Below are 26,855 nucleotides of genomic sequence, written 5' to 3' on the forward strand. Positions count from 1 at the left end.
ACTATCCACCCACAGACCAGTCTCTCCTATTATTATATATTCGCTGAACCCTAATGATTGATTAGTAATAGCGCCGTACCACGCTAAACCTTGCGCTCTACTGCGCTAGTCCGGCTCTTAAAGCCACGTATAATGATGTGGTCAGCAATAAGGTCAAGACCTCCAATATTCGGTAACAAGCACCCTGTTGCAAGATCACTGACCAGAATTCACTAAATGTTTAATTGTTAGTTATTATGCTATATCGTTAATCCTACGCGTTTCAGAACCACCGTTACTGGTGGAACATCATCAGGGATTATTAGTGTTACACGATAGTATTCAGTATAGCTGCCGGATCGCACGGTTTAGAGGGGCCTATCAGAATGCCCTAGGCTGTAATCGTGATGACTTATTGAATCCTAGACCGAAGCGAAGCGATGACAATACCATCAGGGTTATTGGAACGTTTGACTCAGCTAGTTCGGAGGTAAGAGAAATCCTCCAACGCTATTGGGGGATTCTAGAGGCTGATCCGGATATTGGAAAACTGGTGGGACATTCTCCCCTTATTACGTACAGGAGGGGTAGGAATGTCAAGGATCATGTGGTACATAGCCACATGGGTAGACAGGACTCTTCCACTACATGGCTTAATAGTAACCTTAAAGGGACATATAGATGTGGATCGTGTAAGGCGTGTGCCTCTATTCAATGTGGCACGACGTTCAAGAGTATGAGTACGGGAAGAACTTTTGAGAATAGGACCTATATCAATTGTCGAACAAAGGGCATTGTGTATATGATTACCTGTATATGCGGAAAACAGTATATCGGAAAAACCATCAGAGAGTTCAGGAGGAGGATCCGGGATCATATAGGGGATTGCAGAAGGAAGGAGGATACCCCGATATCTCGTCACATATGGGAATTTCATAATGGGGATAGTTCCTCTCTCAGATTCCAAGGCATTGAATATTTGAGACCTACTATGAGAGGAGGTGATATGAATAAAATTATCCTTCAAAAGGAAGCGCAGTGGATATTTCGACTGCGCACCATTGCTCCCCTGGGCCTGAATGAACAAATTTCGTATGCCTGTTTCCTGTGACACCGTAGTGTCATCCAGAACTCTAAGTTATCGTCTAGAAACCTTTTGTACCCCTGAATCACAGTCTGGTTGAGCCTGTCTCATTCATCATATACGATGTGAGGCTAATCGGACTATTGAAAGGATGAGTGATGGATGCATTATCATTGAAAGTCATGGGATTTAACTTTTCACTATAGATGTGTACCACTTAGATAGAGTAATAAGTACACTCTAGTAGGTGTGAAGTATTGAGGATAACGCGTATCGATGTGAAGGGTTGCATCTAGTCCATTGTTTATATATGTCTTTGGAGTATTGACATCTATATATTGACGAGTAGCAGTGATACTTACCTGAAACCTGCCCATTGCTATGAATGTACTCCTCTAACAATTGATAACTACACTGGAATGTGTATGTGCCCGGATGGTCGTCATAACAACGGGACGCAACCATGGTGTCATTGGACGATTCAACGCTGTGATCTGGTAATAGCGGGGATATGTGCTGGATTGCCGGCACATTGTCTTCTGTACAGGGCTCGGCTCCCATTCTGAGTATTTTATCCCCTATTGAGTAATAGATCCGCTTCTCGGATCTCCAGCGTTACTAGGGACGCTAGTCGTCATATCTATAACTTATTGCCTGCCGATAAAGGGAGGCGTGCCACAATCCTGACAGGTTATGAGTGACGTGTCGGATGTGGATTGGTGGTATGCCGGGGGCATGTCAGTATTGGAGGAGGGCCCTAGCTCTTGAAAAGACCGACACCTCGCCGGCTCGTGTGCGACCATTATATCTTGATCGTGCTCGAGCCGGGAGGTTCATGAATGCACACAACCGTGCGATCCGGCAGCTATACTGAATACTATCGTGTAACACTAATAATCCCTGATGATGTTCCACCAGTAACGGTGGTTCTGAAACGCGTAGGATTAACGATATAGCATAATAACTAACAATTAAACATTTAGTGAATTCTGGTCAGTGATCTTGCAACAGGGTGCTTGTTACCGAATATTGGAGGTCTTGACCTTATTGCTGACCACATCATTATACGTGGCTTTAAGAGCCGGACTAGCGCAGTAGAGCGCAAGGTGTAGCGTGGTACGGCGCTATTACTAATCAATCATTAGGGTTCAGCGAATATATAATAATAGGAGAGACTGGTCTGTGGGTGGATAGTATCTTTTGCCTTCTAGGCTATGTCTCTGCTGCTGACCATTTGATTGAGCCTGTTATTTTGGCTTTAAGGGCCCATTTTAAGACATATCTAAATAAACTTATTTTAATCGTTCAGCTCAGGCAGTAATATTTACAATTTAACGGAACGAAAACCTAGTTATCAGAGTGAGAATACTATAAGGCTCTAAAGGGAAGGAGCGTCATTTAGTATTTGGAGTGGAGATTTTATAAGATTCGTTTTTTGACACCATGTTGCATTGAGCTATAGTACCAGTACAGTGGTACCCCCCGAAAAATTACCCCATTTTGGAAACTAGATCCCTCAAAGAATTGATCTAGGGGTGTAGTGAGCATTTTGACCGCACAAGTGTTTTGCAAAAATGAGTAAACAATAGATGTTGCATATTGAAAATTGCTGTTTTCCACAAATATTCCATTTCAGTTCCCAATGTGTTGTGCCCAGCTTGTACCACCGTAGACACACATCCCATAAATTGTTAAGCGGGTTCTCCAGAATACAGTAATACCCCATATGTGGTCATAAATTGCCGTTTGGGTACACTGCCAGGCTCAGTTGGACCACCATTTGGCTTTTGAAGCGCAGATTTTGCTTGGTGTATTAGTGGTATTTCAGCTTTTATAATGTGGGGGCATATGTGAGCTGGGCGGAGTACATCAGGGTATATGTAAGCTGGGCGGAGTACATCACGGTATATGTAATATGCGCGGAGTACATCAGGATATATGTAAGCTGTGCGTAGTACATCAGAATATATGTAATCTGTGGAGTACATCAGGGTATATGTAATATGTGCGGGTACATCAGGCTATATGTAAGCTGTGCGGAGTACATCAGGATATATGTAAGCTGGGCGGACACACAGCAAGGCTCTAAAGGGAAGGAGCGCCATTTAGTATTTGGAGTGGAGATTTTATAAGATTCGTTTTTTGACACCATGTTGCATTGAGCTATAGTACCAGTACAGTGGTACCCCCCCCAAAAAAATTACCCCATTTTGGAAACTAGATCCCTCAAAGAATTGATCTAGGGGTGTAGTGAGCATTTTGACCGCACAAGTGTTTTGAAAAAATGAGTAAACAATAGATGTTGCAGATTGAAAATTGCTGTTTTCCACAAATATGCCATTTCAGTGCCCAATGTGTTGTGCCCAGCTTGTACCACCGTAGACACGCATCCCATAAATTATTAAGCGGGTTCTCCAGAATACCCCATATGTGGTCATAAATTGCCATTTGGGCACACTGCCAGGCTCAGTTGGACCACCATTTGGCTTTTGAAGCGCAGATTTTGCTTGGTGTATTAGTGGTATTTCAGCTTATAATGTGGGGGCATATGTGAGCTGGGCGGAGTACATCCGGGTATATGTAAGCTGGGCGGAGTACATCAGGGCATATGTAAGCTGGGCGGAGTACATCAGGGTTTATGTAAGCTGGGCGGAGTGCAACAGGTCATAATAGGATGATGCAATAAATGGGGTGAATGAATAATCCATGGATTGGTGTGGTGCGCTTTGAACCAATCCTTTATACACAGGCCGAGTTTATTGGGTATTATACAAAATATCTGCGCTCCAGTGTTGCCTTATATTTGACTTCTTCACTAGCCCTATAAGCCGCACAAGGCCCTAAAGTTTCCTCATCTCTGCTGCGTCTACGGGGTCCAGCAAATGACGATGTGGGATATTTAGTGAAATTCTACTGGACCTAAAAATTAGTCTGGGCCGTCATTTAGAATCATTTTGCGCCATTGCGTTTTGAGAGTCATAACGTGTTATTTTTCCGTTAGGGCGTGTGTGAGGGCGCCTTTTTTGTGGAACGAGCTGTAATTTTTATTGGTTCCATTTTGGGGTACATGCGATTTTATTTATTTTTTTATCACTATTTATTCCATTTTTTGGGAGATGAGGAAACCAAAAAACAGCAATTCCAGCACGTTTCTTTTTTGTTTTTTTTGACAGTGTTCACCGTGCAGTATAAGCAACATGTTAACTTTATTCTGCGGAGCGATACGATTACAGCGACACCAAATTTATATCGTTTTTTTACGTTTCACTACGTTCCTGCAATAAAAATACTCTTTTCTAAAAAAATCATGTTTTAGTGTCGCCATTTTCTGACAGCCATAATTTTTTATTTTTTCGTTGATATCGCTGCGGGAGGGCTTGTTTTATGCGTGACAAACTGTAGTTTCTATTGGTACCATTTTGCTTTACTTGCAACTTTTTATTACATTTTTTTTGAGACAAGGTGACCAAAAAATAAAATGCGGTCATTGTTTTTTATTAAACAATTTTAACTCCTGTGCTCGCTTTATCTGCAGGGCGTAACTGTACGCCCGTCTGCGGGAAATCACTTTGATTTCGGACGTACAGTAACGCCCAATCGCGGGAAAGGGTTAAAAATGACCGCTCTAGAGTTGTATATGAGAGTCCAGGGTGGCATTTAATTTTTGGTAGGTTGCTTTGATCCCTATTCTCACAATGATCGCTTGCCTACTTGGTCTTACCATGGTTTGTTACAATCACCATTGACTTTCTAGACGTGCCAGCTCTCCTAATAACCGTTTCCTAAAAATGGAACGGCTTCAATCAGCATGTAGGTGACTGTGGACTGTTTCCTCCTGTAGGGGGTCTTTTGGTACCATGTGCACACTTTGGGGCTTACGTGTGCGGCACTGAGATTGATTACAACACAGTCCATGGACGGGGTGAGTAAACACTTTTTTTTTTTTACCTATATCTATCTGATAGCCATTTACACTGATGATGTCATTGGACTGTTCTAGCTGTATGTCACGCTGAAACAATAACGTTGAATTGCTGAGGAATGTAAACCGATGTCTTCATAGTAATCTCTTGTTATTTCAGTAAATTGCCATGTCTAACAGTTTGTAAAGAATCTGTTCTCCTTTCTCTTAATAGGCTCCAAATATGAAGCTAAATTCAGCTATTGGGTTCATGATTCCTTATGAGGCCAGCAGTTAAATAACCACTTTTACTGTTTGCATGGAAAAACTTTTATACTGTGCAATTTTTGGTCCTGAGTTTTTGTGATAAACCATACCCAATAATTATTACCAGAACGGTTTGCTGGAAACATTTACTACATTAAGGCTTTGAAGACCTCGCTTGAATATTTCATGCTAAACTAGTATTAGCAAAACATAGCTCAAGTGGTGCAACGGGTCCCGGAAAACAGGTTGTTTCAAGCGAGGTTTTATCTGTAGCTGTTGAGCACATTGCCTCGAATATTGTGATTCCTTAAAGTGGAGCTCCACCCTGAAATAATGTAATATATCAGCATTACCTGTTTCGCTTTTATTACTTTATTTAAAAAAATTTCCTTTTTTAATCTTATGTTAATCAAAGTTAATCAAATATGTTACACATATTTGAGTTTCGCACTGTCTGTCTATTCTTCAGGTAAAGCAACTAGAATGAACCAGAAGTGGAGAGGGCCCGATGAGAATATAAGGGCCAATTTACGTCAGTACGGGTTAGAGAAACACTATCTGGATGTCCTTGTGTCTGATGCATCTAAACCCATCTGGAGAAGAGGTCCATTGTTTGATGCAATAATTACAGACCGTAAGTTGCCAAGATATATGCCATCATTCACACGACTTCCTTGTTCTGTCCGTTTTTTTTTTGTGGACCAATACACTAGAATGGGGTAGACGGACCGAAAATACAAACAAGAATAGGATCTCTTCTATAATTTGCAGAACAGACACACGGATCCGCAAAAAATGAATGTGTGCATGGCCCCATAGAAATGAATAGTTCAGTGTGCGATCCTCAAAAAACGGACAGGACACTAAATAAAACATTGGTCGTGTGCATGAGCCCTAATGGAGGTATAGAGGTGAAGTGGGACCACATAGGCTGCCCAGACACATTAGATTAATTCAGTCCACACCCTTTGGGCATCTGCGCTCAAGATGAAAATTAAATGGCAAAGTTTACACATGTTTGTATAGAAATTGGATGGAAGATGCATAATATAAGATGTGATACATACATGGACACACAAGCACTTTGTGACAGTCAGGTTCCTTGTGAAAAACAAGACAAATAACAAAGCCATACTGTAGACCTACACAATAGCTCCCTGCTGTACACATAATCAATACTCCCTTGCTGTATACATGAACAAATCTGCCCTAGTGTACACCTAAGATTGTATTCACACTGCCGTTTGGAGCCTCTTTTGGCAGCCCTGAGTTGACGGGAAGAATAGCACCGCATGCAGTTCTACTTGTCAAAACTCTGATAGCCGAAACCCGACGGGCCCTTATTGTAAGTCAATGTGGTCAGGTGGTATGACAGATCCGGCACAGTGTTGTGGCTTCCGATCTGATCAGAAGCCACAGCCCAAATGTAAACATAGCCTAAACAATACAAAAGTTATCCCTACAAAAAAAGCCACAGTGATCATAGCACAGGCATACATATCTGTATAGGAAGTCATCAGGTGGATTACCGTTTAGACCAGGGGTGGGCAAACTTTTTGACTCGCGGGCCACAATGGGTTCTAAAATTTGACAGAGGGGCCGGGCCAGGAGCATTTGGAGGGAGTGTTTGGGCCGGATATACTAAAGCATTAAATGTAGTGTGTGCAAACCTCATAGCACAGTAAGAACACTACAACCCAATTTATTAACTGTCTTTCAAATGTGAAAAATAGCCCTTATCAGTTAATAAATTTGTCTCAAGGAATATGCAAGATATGGCATTTACATACTATTTCGCAGATACTGGGAGAAGGAAATGTAAATAGATTAAAATAACATACGCACTGTGATTTATCAAGAAAAAAGTTCTGTTGACTCTGTAAATTAGCTGCCAACCTCTGAGCAGTAGCCGCCCGTTCTTGTGTTGACTGCTTGCTAGCATAGTTTGCATGCTTCGTGGCAAAGTGACGGCTGATATTGTACTCTTTGAAAACCGAAGGGCTTAATGGTGACGTGAAACGAAGTGAAAATTAAAGTGAAATAAAGAGAAATACGCGCCACATTAACCCCTTAATGACCGGGCCATTTTGCACGTTAATGACCAAGGATTATTTTTTGTTTTTTCACGATCGCATTCCAAGAGTCGTAACTCTTTTTTTATTCCGTCGACATAGCCGTATAAGGGCTTGTTTTTTGCGGGACGAGTTGTATTTTGTAATTGTACCATTTTTAGATGCTTATAACATATTGATTAACTTTTATTAACTTTATTTTAGGAGAGAATTGAAAATAAGCAGCTATTCCAGCATTAATTTTCACGTTATAAATTTACGCCGTTTACTATGCAGCGTAAATAACATGTTAACTTTATTCTATGGGTCGGCACGATTACAGGGATACCAAATGTGTAAAGGTTTTATATGTTTTTTCTACGTTTGCACAATAAAAACCCTTTTAGAAAAAAATTACTTGTTTTTGCATCGCCGCGTTCCAAGAGGCGTAATTTTTTTATTTTTCCGTCGATGTGGCCGTACGTGGGATTGATTTTTGCGGGACAATGTGTAGTTTTCATTAGTACTATTTTGGGGTACATAGGACTTATAGATGAACTTTTATTTTATTTTTTATGGGGGGAATGGGAGAAAAGAGAGAATTTTGCCGTTGTTTTTTGCGTTTTCTTTGGACGCCGTTCATCCGGCGGTTTAATTAATGTGTTCATTTTATTGGTCAAGTTGTTACGATCGCGGGGATACCATATATGTGTATGTGTGATTTGTTTTGACCGTTTTATTAAATAAAACCACTTTTTGGGGCAAAAAAGTAGTTTTATTTGACTTTGACTGTAATTTTTTTTATTTTTTTTTTCACAAACTTTATTTAACGGTTTTACTTTTTTTTTTTTAGTCCCACCAGGGGACTTCACTATGCGATATGCCGATCGCATATATAATGCTTTGGTATACTTCGTATACCAAAGCATTATTGCCTGTCAGTGTAAAACTGACAGGCAACCTGTTAGGTCATGCCTCCGACATCGCCTAACAGGCACATGCTGAAGACAGACCTGGGGGTCTTTGTTAGACCCCCGGCTGTCATGGAAACCCGACGGCGACCCGCGATTTGTTTGCGGGGGCGCCGATCGGGAGACAGAGGGAGTTCCCCCCTCTGTCAAACACATTAAATGCCGCTGTCACTGTTGACAGCGGCATTTAATGGGTTAAACTGCCGGAATCGGCGCGTGCTTCGATTCCGGCAGTTGCAGCAGGAGCCAGGCTGTGTATAACAGCCGTGCTCCTGCCGCTGATCGCGTGGGTAAACTGTCAGTACCCGCGCGATCACAGGACGGATATATCCGTCCTCCTGCGCGAACTAGCAGCTGCTGAGGACGGATATATCTTGGACAAGTTCGGCGGGCCGGATTAAAAAGCCTAACGGGCCGTATGTGGCCCGCGGGCCGTAGTTTGCCCATGCCTGGTTTAGACTGTCCAAATTCCTGATAATGACCTCTTGCTTTTTCCATCGTCTCCATACATTTTCAGACTGATGGACCAGGCATCATAATATTCTTACTAAAGATACATTCTAATTGGCCAGGTTATCTGCATTTATAGCTCCAATTAAAACTACATGGAGCGCCCTTTTTAGCAAAGCTCTTAGCCTTGAATTGGACGTCTAGTTCCTTAAAGCTTACGTTTTCTGACTAGCAGAGGGTATGTGAGGAATGGCGCTTTAGATGGCAGCTCAAGCCTGAATTTCTAATCATAGTCTGTTGGGGATTATGCAAATACAAGGCAATTGTAAGGCAACCCATGGCTGTATGGGGGTTTGGATAGCAGGTAATATAGAGGTAAAAGCTGTCATAGCTGAGCATCTATCCCTAAATTCTTGTAAAGCAGTCTTAAGCTTCACAGGTGACTCTCGTACATATCTGTTCTGAGCCAGGCTCTGTCTTTAGTGGGTGAAATGACATATATTAAATGGTGCTGGTGGGAGATACTAGACGGATACGTCTGCATAACAGCTGGAGCCGTGCACCATTTATAATCCTACTCTGGCGGAGGCTGTTTTCTGGCCTATCCATGACCTTGTCTTCGCATGCGGACACAATATCAAAGCCAATAAATGCATTCCAATAATTGAAGGAAAGGAAATCAGAGTGGCAGGATCTGACAAGTCAAAGTTTGGCTGAGGTTCGGAAATAAACCATTTACATATGATTGGCAGAGTGACTAGAAGTCTTTCTTCATCTTTAGCCCCATATGGCATCCGGGAGTCAACAAGAAAGACTGGCACACAGAAAGAAATCCTAAAGACGGACCAATTGTGAGTAATTCCTCAATACACCGGTCTATGGTAACGTGCCGGACAATTATAGTGTGTATAATAAAGGGAAAAGCAACGTATGTCTGTACGATGGATACGCATGTTTCCAATGGTCTGATGAATGTGTTTGCTGTTTGTCATAGTGAAATAATATTGTTTATAACTTTCAAGGTTATGTGTCCTTGAGATGTCGTCCTAAATAAAAATTGTATTCAGCCAAGTACTAGTTGCTTCTATTTCTGGGAAAGCCTGGTGACAATCAACATGACTATCATTACCGCTTTTCTAGGCCTTTTCACCCAGCTTTCTGAGACCTCTGCCAAATCCGCCTAGTTATGTATAATACATCACCTGACCCTGTACCGCTGCATAAACAGACATGTGCTATGCTGGAGTTCTTTTAGGTGTTGTAATAGAGAGCATAATAGTTGCCACCCAGCCTTCCAGGAGAAAGTGGTATAACAAAAAAAGAAACAAAAAAACTATGGTCTTAAAGGGGTTTTCCAGCTTCTGACAACTGATGACCTATCCACCGGATAGGTCATCAGTACATAATCTGTGGGGGTCCGACACCCGGACCCTGCACAGATCAGCTGGTCCGGTGCCTCCGTGCACCGGCGGTACATGCCAGAAGCAGTTGGCTCCGGCCACGGAATAGCGGCCGAGCTGCAGTTCTGCAGAGCGGCCACTATGCTATGTACAGGGCCAACTGCTTCCGGCTCCGTACATAGCATTATGTGCCATAACAGCGGCTGATCGGTGCGGGGTTTGGGTGTCGGACCCGCACCGATGATATACTGATGACCTATCTGGTGGATAGGTCATCGGTTGTCAGAAGGTGGAAACCCCCTTTAATGTTTTACCTTTGTGAGTCCATATGGGAACTTCCATAAAGTGAAATGCTTCACTTCCGCTTCCACATATTTACGAAGGCTTCGAATATCAACAAGACGTGAAGTGTTTTGTGGTTTTGCTAAGTTTTTTGTGCTTTGGTTTTTTGGTTAGGAATACGCAGATCAAAATGTTTTTTGTTTTTTTTTCATTTTCAGTCCAGAAAATCATGTGCCTGTTCAGCTAACCTATCATCTAAGCGATATCTTTTTGGACCTGTTGAACTTTGCAGCGGAGTTCCTAGTTGTAGGAGGGAGGTTGGTCTACTGGTTACCTGTCTACAGACCGGAGTAAGTGTTTTGTTATTTACAGGGATGTGTCTTTATATTTACTTAATTTGAATGGAAACTTACAAATAACTTATACTTTGTGTGTAGAATGTTTTACCAATATCTATCAGTTTGGCTGTTACTTGCTGCTAAATATGATGCGGTTTAACATCGGAAGTGTTTATTTCAGGTCCTCACTGTTTTGAAGATAGCTGCTTGCTGGCAATGAATGGAAAAATTCTTATGTCCCGTTTAGGCAATCCTTAAGCTTTACCTAAATTTGGAAAACCCTCTTTAAGAAGTTAAACTTGAGATCACAGACCTCACCAATGTGATTTTCTGATTTGCTGTAGATACAGGCAAGATCATTTTGCCTGGATTTGACCTTAAAGGGGTGTTACTTTTAAAACAAATAAATGTTATTCTTTGTATGATTAAAAATCATGGAATTTTCCAATATACGTTCTGTATGAATTCCTCATGGTTTTCAAGATCTCTGCTTGCTGTCATTTAATAGGAACCTTCACACTTTACCTCTAGTAGATAAAAATATGTGATGTGGTGGACACACAGGTGCTCAGCTTGAGTTCTGATAACTGTCTGGTAACTAGAACAGGCCAAGCACTGTGTCCATCACATGAGCAGGACAAATTGTTATCCACCGGAAGTAAATTAGGAAGATTCCTAATGAATGACGGCAAGCAGAGATCTTGAAAAGCAGAAGGAAATGATAAAATATATTGGAAAACTATAACTTTTCGTTATGCAATGAATGACTTTTTTTTGTTTTTGTCACAACTATAATACCCTTTTTACATCTGTTTACCCCATTAACATGCACAGCCCAATATGCAGAATAAACCGTATGAAAGCAAGAGGGGCAAGCAGCTGTCAGAAATGGGATAAACTGTAAAAAACGGCCAGGAAATCCTACTTGTCTGCCAATTTCTGTCGCTGTCATTTCAGCATAATATAATTAAAGTAAAATGAAGAGCAAGTCATTGTAGAGATCCTGAGTTGTTAGTAATGACTGTATGTTATGATGCAGATGTGTCCATGTGTATCTTATAATCTCCCTTCAGGAGGAATACATTTGTAGGATAGAAAGAATGAACAATCTCACAGAAGAAGTGGTTCTTAGCGAACCTGCTGCTTTTTTTTTTTTTCCTCTTTTTTTTTTTCTTTTCTTACCTTTTTAGTCCTACTTCCTAAATTTTCCTTCTGATCAAGCAAACCTCATGACTGTACTTGAAGAGAATAATATATAGAGCAGCGGCGAGTGACAGGCAATGTTTTAACGAGAGGCAATAACCGTTTCTGTATGAAAGATAACATCGAGCTAGAAGTAGATTATTTGTTTAATCTCACATGGACTTCGTTGTTGTGTCTGAATTCTTCACATTCTTCTAGTTGTAACCCATGTGCAGTACGATGCTTAAACACGGACCCCTTTATATTGTCATGTGCTTTGCCTTCTTAATGTTTTGCCTACAGCAAGAGCTTTATGTCGCCCTTTTTCTGCGAGTAGATTAGTGACTTGTTAAATCGGCACTGATCCAGTTATTGTACAAGCTTATCAGATGATGTTATTATCAACTCCAGTCCGTGTATGAGGAACTTCACATTAAAGAGAAATCCAGCCATTATGATGCTCTAATATGTCATAGATACGTGTGCGAAGATCCCTTTGGGGAAGCCTTTAATACCAGATGACTACCGATTTTCTAGTACGAAAGTGAAACTCAAATTCCTTTAGCACAACTCATAGGTTTCCATTATTGCCAGATTTAGACCATTTTCAGCCAACTGTCGGCACCTTTTCGTAACCTAAACGAGCATGACAGAAGCTGGCCAAAAGCAGATATCTGTGAAAAGTTGATCTGCCATGTTGGACGTTTGCAGTTGTTGATGGGGTGCAGTCCTAGAAAGTTATGCCAAACAGACCTGCATCCCCTCAATATTAGCCCAGATTAGCCACAGATCATGGCAGAGATTGATCTGCGACTTTTTAATTTATGGCATTGTCGTCCAAAATTACAACCTTCACAAAGCAACCGTGAACCACAAGTTATTCAGGAAACGGTTGTCTGAAATCATTAATGTATGATCAGCTTAAAGGGGTTACCCCAAAATTAAATGTTACCACCTAACCACAGGATAGGTGATAACATGCTGATATTCACCAATCACAAGTCCCGTTCCTCTGAGTGAATGGAGCGGCAGGTAGCGTATGCGCCACGCTGCTCAATGTATTCTCTATGGCGCTGGCGGAAATAGCAGAGCACTGTAGTTGGCTATCTATGGCAGTCTCATAGACAGTGAATAAATCGGCATTGCGCATGCGCGGACGGCCGCTTCTTAAATTCAGAGGAACATGTCCCCCATTCTCGTGATCGGTGGGGGTCCTATTGGTCGGGCCCTCACCGATCAGCATTTTATCATCTATCCTTTGGTTAGGGGATAACATTTAATCTTTGGACATCCCCTTCTTTAAGCAAAGGAACATTGACTTGAATGACAGTATGGTTCACATGCTCTAAAGAGCCCTTTCCTACTGGAACTCCATGATGGTCTACGATCAGACTTCTCTAATGTGGTGTTGTAGCGTTGCCCTTGTCTCTCAGGTTGTGAATGTTCAGTTCTGAAGCTTCTTTGTTATTTCTATTTTTGAAAAAACAGAGTGAGAAGCAATGTGGCTGCCAATACATACCTCCTGTAATAGTTGTCATCTGTACCGTTCAGGTCATCAGGAAAGCTGCATGGCCATTGTTAGGGTTATAAAGGCAGCCATATTGGTTGATTTCTAGTTTGCCTAGAAACAGATGTAACGAAGACATTGATAGATAGATTTTTTTTTTTAACCATGTGACAGATGGGTACAGTTCAAAGAACTACATGTGATTTATTTTTATTTTAGGTTAAAATTATCTAAAAATGTATATATTCCCTAGGATCATAACATTGCAGGATGCCTCATACAACCTAAGCTTCTTTTCAGTGTTGAAAATAAACTCTTGTAGTTATGTCAACCTCAGGTTTTCCTTTTATCTTAAATCTTTGATCACCTAAATGTATTATTATCAGTTTACATCCTTATATGAGTATACACAAACAAATCCCACAGTTGAGTTGACACATACACATGCTTTTCTTCTAACAAATAAATAAAAAGGAAATGAGTAGATCTTCTTCCTGTGTTACAAATAAATACAATTTAGAGTAACATTATGAGCAAACAAAACTTTTTCCATGACCTACAAGGGCCAAACGTTCAATACAGTATTTTATTTGGCATCATTATAAATGCTTAGCTAAATTTCAATAGTATTTTTGGATTATATAATGGCAAGTCATCAACACATTTTTATTTTCTACCATTTTTATTTCTGTGATTTTCCAAAAGACTCTTTCAAAATATATATATATATATATATATATATATATATATATATATATTATCCGTAGAAAAAAGTAACCGCACCAGGACTTCAGGATCCATGAAGAAGTGTTGGTTTAATCACCATAAAGTGAGCGACGTTTTGGTTCACGTCTGAACCTTTCTCAAGCAATTACAAGTGCAGAGTATATAAAGGGAGTACATACAGTAATTAATATATAATAGAATTAACTCACATTTGATAATAAATACATTATCTCAAGTGTAGCTATAGAAAAAAGTTACACAAATACAATACATATTTGTACAGTCATCAAATATAAGATGCAGTATCGTAAAGTAATCCATAGAACAATAACGAGGTTATAAAAAGTGTTAAATACATTAAGAGGGTGCAGAGTGCCAATTCTAAAACATAATTAATATATTATAAACTTACATAACTCTAAAGGACTGTGTGTTCATAGCAGTGTCCCTAAGCGTCTACTGCGCATGTCCAAGATGGAGCAGAGACAGGAAGTACGTCACTGGAACGCATACACTGTGATTCACAACTGCGCATGCGAGAGGCGACTATCGAATCCTACTGCACATGACGCAAAGTAAACACAAGGTTCTACTGAGCATGACGAAGAGGTACTTCACAGACGTCTGCAGCGCTTGTGCCAAAAGCAAAATTGACAGCTCCATAACTGCGCTTATCGATTGTAGAATAGGACATTAGTATACATCACCCTAATAAAGGAAAAAGAGCACCCTAACATATGGCATAAAAAGATATAGTCAAATGATGACAAAGAAGTAGATCTATCATTCTGCATTGTGTTCTTCCATGTTTTTTTGTGTGTATATATGTGTGTGTGTGTGTGTGTGTGTGTGTGTATATATATATATATATATTATATACACTGTAGCAACTTGGAGGAGATTATACACCAGTTCACCATTCTCAGTGTAGCTGAGAATCCAGCACTGGGGTGAGAAATAACACCAGGAAGCTGCAGCGTCTGTCTCATCTTTCTCCCTCTGCTCTCCATAGACTTGTATGCAACGTTTCTGTGTCTCTCTTTTTCTCTACTCCCCTCTCCATAGACCTGTATTGGCAGGCAGTGAAGAGACACACTCCTGCTTTTTGCATTCTGTCTGTAACTGGGGACGACAGGGGGTGGACAGCAGATTACAGACAGCTAGTGCCAGGGAGACACCTAGTGCCAGTAACTTCACTCAGAATTTGCATGGATAAAACAACTACATTTTGACAGTAAGTAAATTACAAAGTTGATCTATATCAGGTATACTATTAAATCAGCATAAGTTGTTTGAGTTGTTGTCCATTTAAGCGGAAAACCCACCTAAAGGTGATCCTATGAAAGGCATAGAGACATGTCGGAATATCCGTTCCATTCAAATTAACAGCACTCTTCTTAATAACAAAAGTTGTATAGTGCCAACATATTCTACCGCACTTTACAATAGAGAAAGTAAGAAATAAAATGACAAGAAGTCAAAACAGAAAGGACCCTGCCCTAAATAGCTTACTATCTAAATGGAATAGTTGCTGCATGAATTCATCACCATGCCAGTATCTGAACCAATACTGAATGTACGTGGCAGGAATAATTTCCAACACTGGTCTAATGTAGCTTCATATAAAGCCATATAAACAGTGTTAAGGAGTATAACGCATTAGCAATAGGTGATTGTTGTGGACAATAGTGCTACAGGCATGGAGCATGTCCATGGATAGGGAGGGCATATATAGGGTCCTTTAAAGTAAAGACCTTGTCTGGTTCGGACCACCCCTGTTCTCCTTGCAGATCCCCCGTGTAGTGGTTCTCACTGGATCTTTATGCATGACCTACCTGTGGATGGACTGTTGATCTAGGGTTTTGTTAGATTTATATAAGGCATTTTGGGCTGACGTGCTACAATTCTAACACTGCTTGCAATGGTGTTGGGTTTGAGATCGTACATAGGACAGAGACCAAAAGCCATTATTCAGTTGTAAAGGACACGTCTTTGCTATATTAATTATAAACTTGGCAGCAGTTTTATTTTTTTCCATGAAGTTCTCCCCAGACAATTTGCCATATTTTGAACCCAAACACTCATTTTCAATAGCTTTTAGAAGTTAATATTGTTTGACAGACCTGGATAAAGGGATTAGGTGCTTGTTCTGGTTTATTGCTGAGAGTAAGGAATCAGTCTGGATTAGGGATGCTTAAAACATGCAGGGAGCAGACAGGAGTATAGCGGAGACAGGAAAGGCCACAAACATGGCAGCTTCTGACGTATCTTACACATTTTACAAGTCGAATATCTTAACCTTGTGAAGTAAAATAGTTCAAAAGGATTTCTGTTTGTTTAGACTCAAAAGGAATCAATTAGTCTATTGGGGTCTCGGAATCTGCTCGAAAGGAATAGTCAATGTATCACTGCGTCTGCACCTACATTTTTTTCACTCCATTTTATTGATTATCAAATGTCATCATGACATTGTTTGTCCACCAATACGCGTTTGTTTACTGTTACTCCGGCAGAAGTATGGGAAGAACCCAAAACTATTAAAAAGAATCCTATAAAGTATTCAGTTCCTGATCCCAACCATAAAATGCAGGAACTATATGTATAAAGTGACTTTTTATATGTGAAGCTCTGGTTTAAAGCCCCTTTAAATTATTCGCAGCATTTTCCATAATAGATTATTTTTAAAATTGATCCCTGGAAGGCCACGTTCACACACATTATAAACACTGGATTTTTCCGACCTGGACTTTCTTTGCGGAATTTCCTCATCGTACTACAGTAGCAGAAAACTGGATGAGATGAAACAAATTCCATCCACACGTTGCAAGAAAAAACCCGCAGAAAAAAACGGACGGAAATAGAATTTTATTTTGCAACATGTCAATTGTTGTGAAAATGCAGCAGAATTTCCACACAGAAAAAACGGTCGGAAATTGCACAGTGTTTATGTAACGTGTGAACATGGCCTAAGAGTAGCAGACATCTAATAGAGCTTCTGGGAATTGCAAATGCTGCGACCTGTGCGCACAATTATAAGGGGTTTCATGTTTCTGCTAATAAATGGTCTGGCACTCCCCAACATAACTTGTGTGTCAATTTCTCATGGATTTCAAGTTCTCTGCTTGTAGTCATTGAATAGAAAACTTCATTATTCCACTGGATAAATATCTGTCTTGGTCATGTGATAGTCACAAAGGCGCATTTTACTAGAGAGAGCTTTGATAACTGTGCTGTGATAAGCCGTGCGCTTTGTGGTCATCACATGATCAGGACAGATTTCTTTCCTCTGGAAGTAAGCAATGAAGGTTTCCATTCAAAGACTGCAAGAATCGACAGCTTTTCATTATCCAATGATTACGCTTAAAACCCTAAAACCTCTTATTAAAATTTTACATGCTTGCTTTGTGGTAGCCTGTATTCTGGGAATGGTTTGTAGTTCAGCGGGTTTTGTATTCACAGTTTATTCTGCTCATGGTACCCACAGAAATAGAAACTCCCAGCAGCCATGCAGTATTATCGGATCACTCCTGCTTGTAAAGGGAGCTAGGCTGATAACACCAAACAGTGGGTCCATTTTAACAATAGACTCAAAGTTGTAATATTCCTTATTACAGAGGATTTTCACCTAATATGTAAAATTGGTCATATATTAGTAACTTGTGTTTATTTTACTTATTGGCATGTTTTGTTGCTCTGTTGTGGTGGATAGTTTTGTCACTTTTGCAACAAATCAGAAAATAGCAGCATCTATGTAAATAAAACACAACAAATTACCAAACTTCAGCTACTGCTTTAATTGCCGATTTACTAATATATGGTAACTTTTACATTCTGGGTGGAAATCCTCTAATTGACAAGTCCCTTCGGACATGACTTGGTCATGAGGACCTTAACATGGCATAAAGGTACTGTATGCGTGCGGACCGTCATTATGCTGATTTGTTCAGTTTTTACTTTTATTATTGCTGCTGTTTTTTTTTGTTTTATGTAGTCTGTTTCACCATTTTTTTTTTGATCTTACTCAGGATGCATTGGCCGTAGTAAATCTTCCTAATGGTTAACAACGCACAATTGCACATTCGTGATCTAAATGTGAAATGCTCTTGAAAAGCAAATTCTTTATGGTTCATTGCTGATTCTGCCAACTCTGCTTTCTCTCTTTTAGATATACAGACGAGGTTGTACCCCGGCACCCGTGCCTGAAACTTATTAGTAACTGTGAACAGATGCTTTCCAGCCACACGTCTCGCCGCCTGATAACAATGGAGAAGGTGAAGGAGTTTGAGGTGAGCGCGCTTAGAGAGGGCACAAGTTTGGGGGGGACATATTTTCTTTCCAGAATCAGAATGTACTTTATTTAAACAAGTGAGAACAATTTTAAATGTACACAGTACTGTTTATTGGCAGCAAGTGTTGAGATTTAGTTTTACATTTCATTTTACATTCTTTACATCTTGAAATGTTGAGCATGTGCCGCAGCGTTATGTACTGAATATTCGGTCTGCCGCCACTCTAAAAATGCCAAAATGTGACCTGTCTGTATTACCTCCCAATATACTATTGGATTGAAAATTCAAAGCTACCAGGTAAGAAATTATTGTGGAGTTAAATTCTAGCATCTGATGCTTTACATTCATGGTTCCTTGGTGATTTTAAAAGATTATCCTTTAAAAGGGTTTTATGTGAATAGAAATAAAAGTAAATTTTTTCCAGAAACAGTGGCACTCTTGAGCATGTGCATTGTCTGGTATTACAGTTCAGCCCCATTCATACATTTGGTCGTATTTAATTTAGTCTCATAGATCGCAAATGGCAAAGGTCAGAGGTGATTTATTATATTTCACATGAACCCAAACCGTTCTGTGTGTAATATGGCAGTGAACAGACTGCAATACAGGTCTGCAGTACTATGCGCTGTGTGCCACCGGAATTCGTGAAATGTGTCTCTGTGTAAAATCAGCAATGCACAAAGGTATAGTATGGGCCCGAAGAACTCTATTGATGCAGACCGTGTGACCAAGAACCAGAATACGGCCATATGCATGAGGCCATAGACCAAGTTTACACACACTAAAAAAAAATCGGTAGAACTAGGTTGTAAATCCATGGAAAAAAATTGCATATATAAATCCCCCTTCACATGCATTGTGCTTTACTTTGTACAGATTTCGCACCCAAAGTTCACCGCACATCCAATGCTTGAGCTTTCTGTTGACCTGCATCAAAGATCACCACACTATTTATTACATGCTGATAAAAACCAAAATGTATTCCAATTTTCCTAGATCGAATTTGACATTGGAAAGTCTTCCCTTGAGGAAGTATGAGACACACAAATAATGCTTATCCTTAGGTTTATCTAGAATGTTTAAAGCCACGTGTGAATGACCTAATCTTTAGTTCACACAACAGTGCCGTCATATCTTATCGATAGACAAGAATCTTAGAAATTGATCAGTTTTAGAAATTGTGTGTATTTATAGGCTGTGCTCTATTGTGATGTCACAATAAAGCACGTCATAAATAACTAAAACTATTCTGTATCTATAGACTGCATTATTGTGACGTCACAAAATGAATGTTACAAATACAAAACCAGAGATAACCGAAAGAACTCGAATCAAAATCTGACCATAGACGTTTGACTTTTAATGGCTGGATCTCATATCCTTGGTGATTTTTCCCGTGTCATATAAGTCTCTGTTATACACTCATTTCATGCACGCTGTAGTGATAACAATTGTTGGCGTATGTAGTAGAAAGCAATCTAAATGCTGTATGGTGTCTATTTTTAAAATAAATACAGGTTATCTGTTTGGGGCCTATAAGGCTCTAATTTACATGTGTTTTGTTTCCTTTTGCTGCCGACAGAACCGTTCCTAACATCTTAGCTGAGCTCCTTTCATTGAATTGGAGAATTTTTTTTTTCCTATGTCAGATTACTATACAGTTTCTGGTATAAAGATCACACTTCCTAGAATAAAATGCAGAATTGTGATTGCAGCTCTGGGCTGTAATACAATGTGTAATTCAGTAACATTACAAAATAAGTAATGGGTCTTGCCATCACCTCACAGGACCACAGAAATATATTTAAAGTTGGATATTGGATAATTAAGTTTATTAAATATTTTTGTTCTGACTAGCACTGACCATTTTGTACAGATTGCTTAATTTTATCTCTGTACATTTTGTTATTAAACTAAGCCGTGTGACGACTTCTTGAGAGATCCAATTATGAGCTGCTGACAAGTAGAGATGGAAGTGATGTGATATGGGCTGAGCAGAGCACCAACATAGAATTTATTCTCCTCTTAACCTGCTCACTATATAAGGAGACCATTAGTAGTTTATACTTGATTTGTCAAACATGACCGCTTGAGAGAACCTACTGCAAGGTCACCCAACATCGATGATGTGCACAACAAGCGACATCTCAGCCTGTACGAGGATAAGACAAGAGCAGGGATGATAAACAGCCCCAGCATTAACATAACAAATTGTGCTTGTTACTTCCCAGATCAACAGTGTTGACTTTGGCACAAACAAAAAGTTTGCCGTGTTTTCCTCCCCTTTAAACCCTTGGCACTTGTTTATTTTCTCTCTGCTTTTTGTTTGCAATCCACAAGCAGGTCTTAAATCAAGCCCCAACATTCAGTAGTTTATTTCTCATTAACCCCTTACAGACCAGGCATGGTTGGCGTGTTAATTCCGCTCTAATATTCTGTGTCAGTATTTTTTTTATTGTTTTGTTATTTTATTGTTGGCTGTTTAGCTGAGCAACTCTTTTGTGGTTTTAAGTGTTTGTATTACAGCACCTGATTGTAGCTCAGAGACAAATGACTTACTGCTCTTTGGCAGGCGAACAGGCAGGTGCTTCTAATTCACAAACCAGATGGTTTTCAGATACTTTGCACATTGACACCAGAACTTTACATTGCACGCTCTGCTCTAGGGTACTCAGAGCTATGAGTGACTTCCTCTACATCATGAATTTCTTCTGTTGCGCTGGAGTTTTTTCTCTCTAAAGACGCGTCGTTTATTTATTTATTTTAAACCATCACCCACCGCAGCAAAGCCATTTTTTTTTCTCTGAACACATGTTAATGTTGTGCTCTTGGTCTGTCTATCTATCTATCTATCTATCTATCTATCTATCTATCTATCTATCTATCTATCTATCTAGCTAGCTAGCTATCTATCTAGCTAGCTAGCTAGCTAGCTAGCTATCTATCTAGCTATCTAGCTATCTATCTATCTATCTATCTATCTTATGGACAAAAGTATTGGGACACCTACACTTTACACCTGCAGGAGCTTTTATGACATCCTATTCTAAATCCATAGGCATTAATATAGAGTTGGCCCATTCATCCGAAATAGTATTTGTGAGGTCAGATACTGATGTTGGATGAGAGGGCCTGGCTCGCAATCTCCATTCTAGTTCATCCCAAAGGTTTTCGATGGGGTTGAGATCAGGGCTCTGTGCAGGCCGATCAAGTTCTCCACAGCAAACTCACCCAACCATGCCTTTATGGACCTTGGTTTTTGCACAGGGGCACAGTTTTTCTGGTACAAAAAGGGCCTTCCCCAAACTGTTCCCACACAGTTGGAAGCAGGCAATTGACCAAAATGTCTTGGTATGCTGAAGCATTAAGATTTCCCTTCACTGGGACTAAGGGGTCTAGGCCAAATTCTGAAAAACAAACACATAGCATTATCCCTCCTCCATCGAACCTTACAGTTGGCACAATGCAGTCAGGCAGGTAACGTTCTCCTGGCATTTGCCAAACCCAGACTGCCAGATAGAGAAGCGTGATTCATCACTCCACAAAACACGTTTCCACTGCTCCAGAGTACAGTGGCGGTGTGCTTTATACCACTATATCCGACGCTTGGCTGATTTGCGGTGGTTCCTAAATGCTTCCACTTTGCAATAATACCACTCACATTTGATCGTGGAATATCTAGGAGGGAAGTAATAAATGGACTTGTTGCAAGGGTGGCATCTTATTACAGTACCATGCACAAATTCAGTGAGCTCTTTAGAACGACCCATTATTTCCAAAATGTTTGTAAAGAGACTGCTTAGCTAGGTGCTGGATTTTATACACCAGTGCCAATGGAACTGAATAAAAAACACAATGATTTAGAGGTGTGTCCCAATACTTTTATCTATATAGTGCAGGGGTCTCTGGGGCTGTTATCTGCGGCCCGCGGGACACAGAGCCGCTAGTATCGGCTCTGCTCCGAGACTCTGGAATTCCCTGACATCGCTGTCCACATATGAACAGCGATGTCCCGAGCAGAGCGCTGGTGTCTGCTCTGCTCCGTGACTCTGTGGAATTCCCTGACATCGCTGCCCATATATGGACAGTGTGTCAGGGTCTTGCCCAGAGCGGAGCAGAGCGCTGGTGTCGGCTCTGCTCCTGGACTCTGTGGAATTCCCTGACATCGCTGTCCACATATAAACAGCGATGTCTGGGGCTTCCCCAGAGCCGGAGTCCCGAGCAGAGCGCTGGTGTCGGCTCTGCTCCGGGACTCTGTGGAATTCCCTGACATCGCTGCCCATATATGGACAGTGTGTCAGGGTCTTGCCCAGAGCGGAGCAGAGCGCTGGTGTCGGCTCTGCTCCTGGACTCTGTGGAATTCCCTGACATCGCTGTCCACATATAAACAGCGATGTCTGGGGCTTCCCCAGAGCCGGAGTCCCGAGCAGAGCGCTGGTGTCAGCTCTGCTCCGGGACTCTGTGGAATACCCTGACATCACTGCCCATATATGGACAGTGTGTCAGGGTCTTCCCCAGAGCGGAGTCCCGGGCAGAGCGCTATTATCGGCTCTGCTCCTTGACTCTGAGGAAGCCTCTGACATCGCTGTCCATACATCGACAATGATGTCAGGGGCTTCCCCAGAGCAGGAGTCCCAGTGATGTCAGGAGCACAGCTGGAGTCCCAGGAAGAGCCTAATAGCGCTCTGCCTGGGACTCCAGCTCTGGGCAAGCCCCTGACATCACTGGGGCAGCCTCTACAGAGGGCACTGGGGCAGCCTCTACAGAGGGCACTGGGGCAGCCTCTACAGAGGGCACTGGGGCAGCCTCTACAGAGGGCACTGGGGCAGCCTCTACAGAGGGCACTGGGGCAGCCTCTACAGAGGGCATTTTGGCAGCCTCTACAGAGGGCATTTTGGCAGCCTCTACAGAGGGCACTGTGGCAGCCTCTACAGAGGGCACTGTGGCAGCCTCTACAGAGGGAACTGTGGCAGCCTCTACAGAGGCCACTGTGGCAGCCTCTACAGAGGCCACTGTGGCAGCCTCTACAGAGGCCACTGTGGCGTTATCTGAAGAGGACACTGGCATTATCTAGGGGTGTGTTGCATTATCTACAGAGGGCACTGTGGCCTTATCTACAGAGGGCACTGTGGCCTTATCTACAGAGGGCACTGTGGCCTTATCTAGGGGTGTGTTGCATTATCCACAGAGGGCACTGCGGCAGCATCCACAGAGGGCACTGCGGCACTATCTAAAAAGGGGCTGCCCAATCTTGACGTGTGCTAACTGAGCCGCCGGACTGCATTTAGCGACACTTAAACTGGAAAGCTGGATTGTTGAAATAAGCACGTGGAGAAATAACTCAAATTTTAAACCTAGCGCTATTATTATAGTAATGCAGTATTATAGTAATATAGTGTTATAGTAGTTCAAATAACTAATTGATTAACAATAATTTTGTATTGTATCAAATTTGAAAGTAATGCGGCCCGTCAAATTCCCATTTTTTCTATATGCGGCCCACTTACCCGGCCGAGTTTGAGACCCCTGATATAGTGTATATATGTTCAGAGGTGGGCATTCACTTTTACATAAATTAGGCTTATTTAATTTGACACTAAGTCCTTTCACTTAGGATATTTTTTCTGAGGCACTTTAGAAAATTAAAGCAATAACCAAACTATTTCTTTGCACTAGTTTTGATCAATTGTATGGTCATTCTGATTACAGAGAAAATGATATAATCGTATAAATATATATACTTTTAGGCCTCATGCACACGAACGTAAGAACGCCCGTAATTACGGGCCCATAGACTTCTATTGGCCACGGGTACCTTCCCGTATGCTTACAGGAAGGTGCCTGTGCCGTTGAAAAATATAGAACATGTCCTATTTCAGGCCGTAATAACGGAACGGGCAGGCCCATAGAAGTCTATGGGGCTCCCGTAATTACGGGAGTGTTGCTAAGCGACGTCAGGGGATAGTCACTGTCCAGGGTGCTGAAAGAGTTAACTGATCGGCAGTAACTCTTTCAGCACCCGGGACAGTGACTACCGATGGAGTTAATAGTATTAAACGTTAACTTCCCAGAACTCTTCTTCTTCTTCCTCCTCCAGTCCGGCCTCCCGGGATGACGTTTCATCCCATGTGACCGCTGCAGCCAATCACAGGCTGCAGCAGTCACATGGACTGCCGCGTCATCCAGGGAGGTCGGACTGGATGTAAAAAGAGGGACGCGTCACGAAGACAACGGCCAGGGTATGTATAAACTTTTTTTTACTTTCAAATGCTGCGTAAACTCTGCCCGAAAGGGCTGCCCCTTCTCTCTATCCTGATAGAGAGAAGGGGCTGCCGATCAGTGCAGAGAAAACGGGTCCGTAAATACAGGTGGAATACTGGTGACACCGGACCCGTATTTACGAAAACGGGTCCATAAATACTGGTGGAATATGGGTCGAATACGTCTGACATTGTACCCGTATTTACGGGAGGAAAATACGTTCGTGTGCATGGGGCCTTACTCCCACTGTCATATCCTGTAAAGAAACGTATTGGGAATTTCTGCTAAAAATGTGTTGCACAGATAAAACCTTGTGTCCAGCCATGTGTTGCACAGAGGATCTCGTTCTCCCAATGTGCTGGCCATTTATTGAACAAAGATCCCACTGTGGTTTCTGGCTATATAATGCTGAGCATCTTAGTTCCTTATTCCACATAGAGTGTCAGTACCCATTTGGGAGTCTTGTCAAACACCGGATTATTTTATTGTTTCTGTCAGTCTATCACTTGCATGGGGATTTTGAAAGTCATGGAGAATTTCTTTTTCTACCCTTCTTTTTCCTGATGCAGAGCTCCAAATTTCCTGCATAGACATATATTTAAAACCGTGCCCCCAGTTGTGGGTGAGGAGCAGCTGCAGAGACAATTTTGATAGAAGTACTTCTAAGCTGCACAGTCCTTTCTCAGGCTGGAGAAATCTCTGGTTCAATAACGTTATTGACTAACTGTGTGCCTAATTATTATACTGGGTTTAGAAGACACAAAAAATAAAAATTAAGATTTTTTTATTTGTTTTTATTTTATGGTCAGGCCTAGACATCCCCATAATCTGGCTGGTGAGGCCCCAGTAGAAAAGTGATTGAGAAGCCCTGATTTAAAGAGGCTCTGTCACCCTATTATAAGTGCCCTATATTATACATAATCTGATCGGCGCTATAATGTAGATTACAGCAGTGTTTTTTATTTAGAAAAACATTAATTTTTGACTGAGTTATGACCTATATTAGCTTTATGCTAATGAGTTTCTCAATGGACAATATAGCTATATCGCGATCTGCAGTGTAAATGAAAGGACAGAAGTGTATGACGCTGATTGGTCACTGATTGGTCAGCGTCATACACTCCCCTGTACAACGCCCACTTGGTTATATAGTAAAACACGCCCAGTTGTCCATTGAGAAACTCATTAGCATAAAGCTAATATAGGTCATAACTCAGTCAAAAATGATTGTTTTTCTAAATAAAAAACACTGCTGTAATCTACATTACAGCGCCGATCAGATTATGTATAATGTGGTGACAGAGCCTCTTTAAAACATAACATGCTGGCTCCTTGCATCCACCACTAGAGGGAGCTTATGAGTCAGTTAGACACTGTTATGCGTTGAATTCAATAATAACACAGTATGCAGTCATCTTCCTCTGGTGGTGGCTGCAGGCAGGCAACATACTGACTTTTAATGGGTTACTCCAGTCAAAAAGAAACAAAAACAGCTTTTGGTCAGAGTCATGGAGCTCTACAAGCCCCAAAAGCTTAATTTACCTGAGTGGTGCCGTTACAGAGACTCCTGGTGTCCACTACTAGGCCACAGCTGAAGCCTTTACTAGCCATAACAATAGAGCAGCACTCTCCTTAGCTGCTTGGAAGTCCGTATAGGAAATATACCCAAGGACAATCACATAATGTTACAATGATGACTACCCCCTTCGGGACATTAATAGGACACCAGTGATGATGGGGCTTAAATAATAAGATTTAGAAATACCTCATGTCTTCTATCAGTCAGACTCCATGACGCATTGTTAACCCGCCGCAGCCATTTTTCAGATTTTCATTTTTTTCCTCCCCACCTTCCACTCTTTTTCCATCGATATAGTCCTATGAGGGCTTGATTTTGTAGGGGACGAGTTGTAGTTTTTTATGCCAGCATTTTGTTGTACCATATAATGTACTAGGAAACAGGAAAAAAAATCTTTGTGGGGTGGAAAATGAAAAAAAACAGTGATTCCTCCATTGTTTTTTGCGCTTAGTTTTTACGGTCTTCACCGTGCAATTAAAACAACATGTTAACTTTATTCTGCGGGTCAATACGTTTACAGCAATATCAAATTTATGTATTTTTTTTCCCCAAGCTTTATATTTATTTTATTTGTTTATTTATATATAT

General features: G+C 41.1%; 1 protein-coding gene across 4 annotated transcripts in view; it reads left to right on the forward strand.

Moving 5' to 3' along the window:
* TRMT11 (tRNA methyltransferase 11) overlaps positions 1-26,855 on the forward strand; it is an 85,360-nt gene that overhangs the window by 44,167 nt on the left and 14,338 nt on the right. For 3 of the 4 annotated variants that reach the window (XM_075862335.1, XM_075862337.1, XM_075862336.1), the window contains exons 8-12: positions 4,905-4,985; positions 5,701-5,865; positions 9,485-9,554; positions 10,604-10,735; positions 18,304-18,424. In XM_075862335.1, the coding sequence (XP_075718450.1) occupies positions 4,905-4,985; positions 5,701-5,865; positions 9,485-9,554; positions 10,604-10,735; positions 18,304-18,424 (569 nt within the window). The remainder of the gene's footprint in view (positions 1-4,904; positions 4,986-5,700; positions 5,866-9,484; positions 9,555-10,603; positions 10,736-18,303; positions 18,425-26,855) is intronic. The other variant, XM_075862338.1, reaches the window with a different exon arrangement.

This window comes from Rhinoderma darwinii, chromosome 4, assembly GCF_050947455.1.
Source record: "Rhinoderma darwinii isolate aRhiDar2 chromosome 4, aRhiDar2.hap1, whole genome shotgun sequence".
NCBI classification, from domain to species: domain Eukaryota; kingdom Metazoa; phylum Chordata; class Amphibia; order Anura; family Rhinodermatidae; genus Rhinoderma; species Rhinoderma darwinii.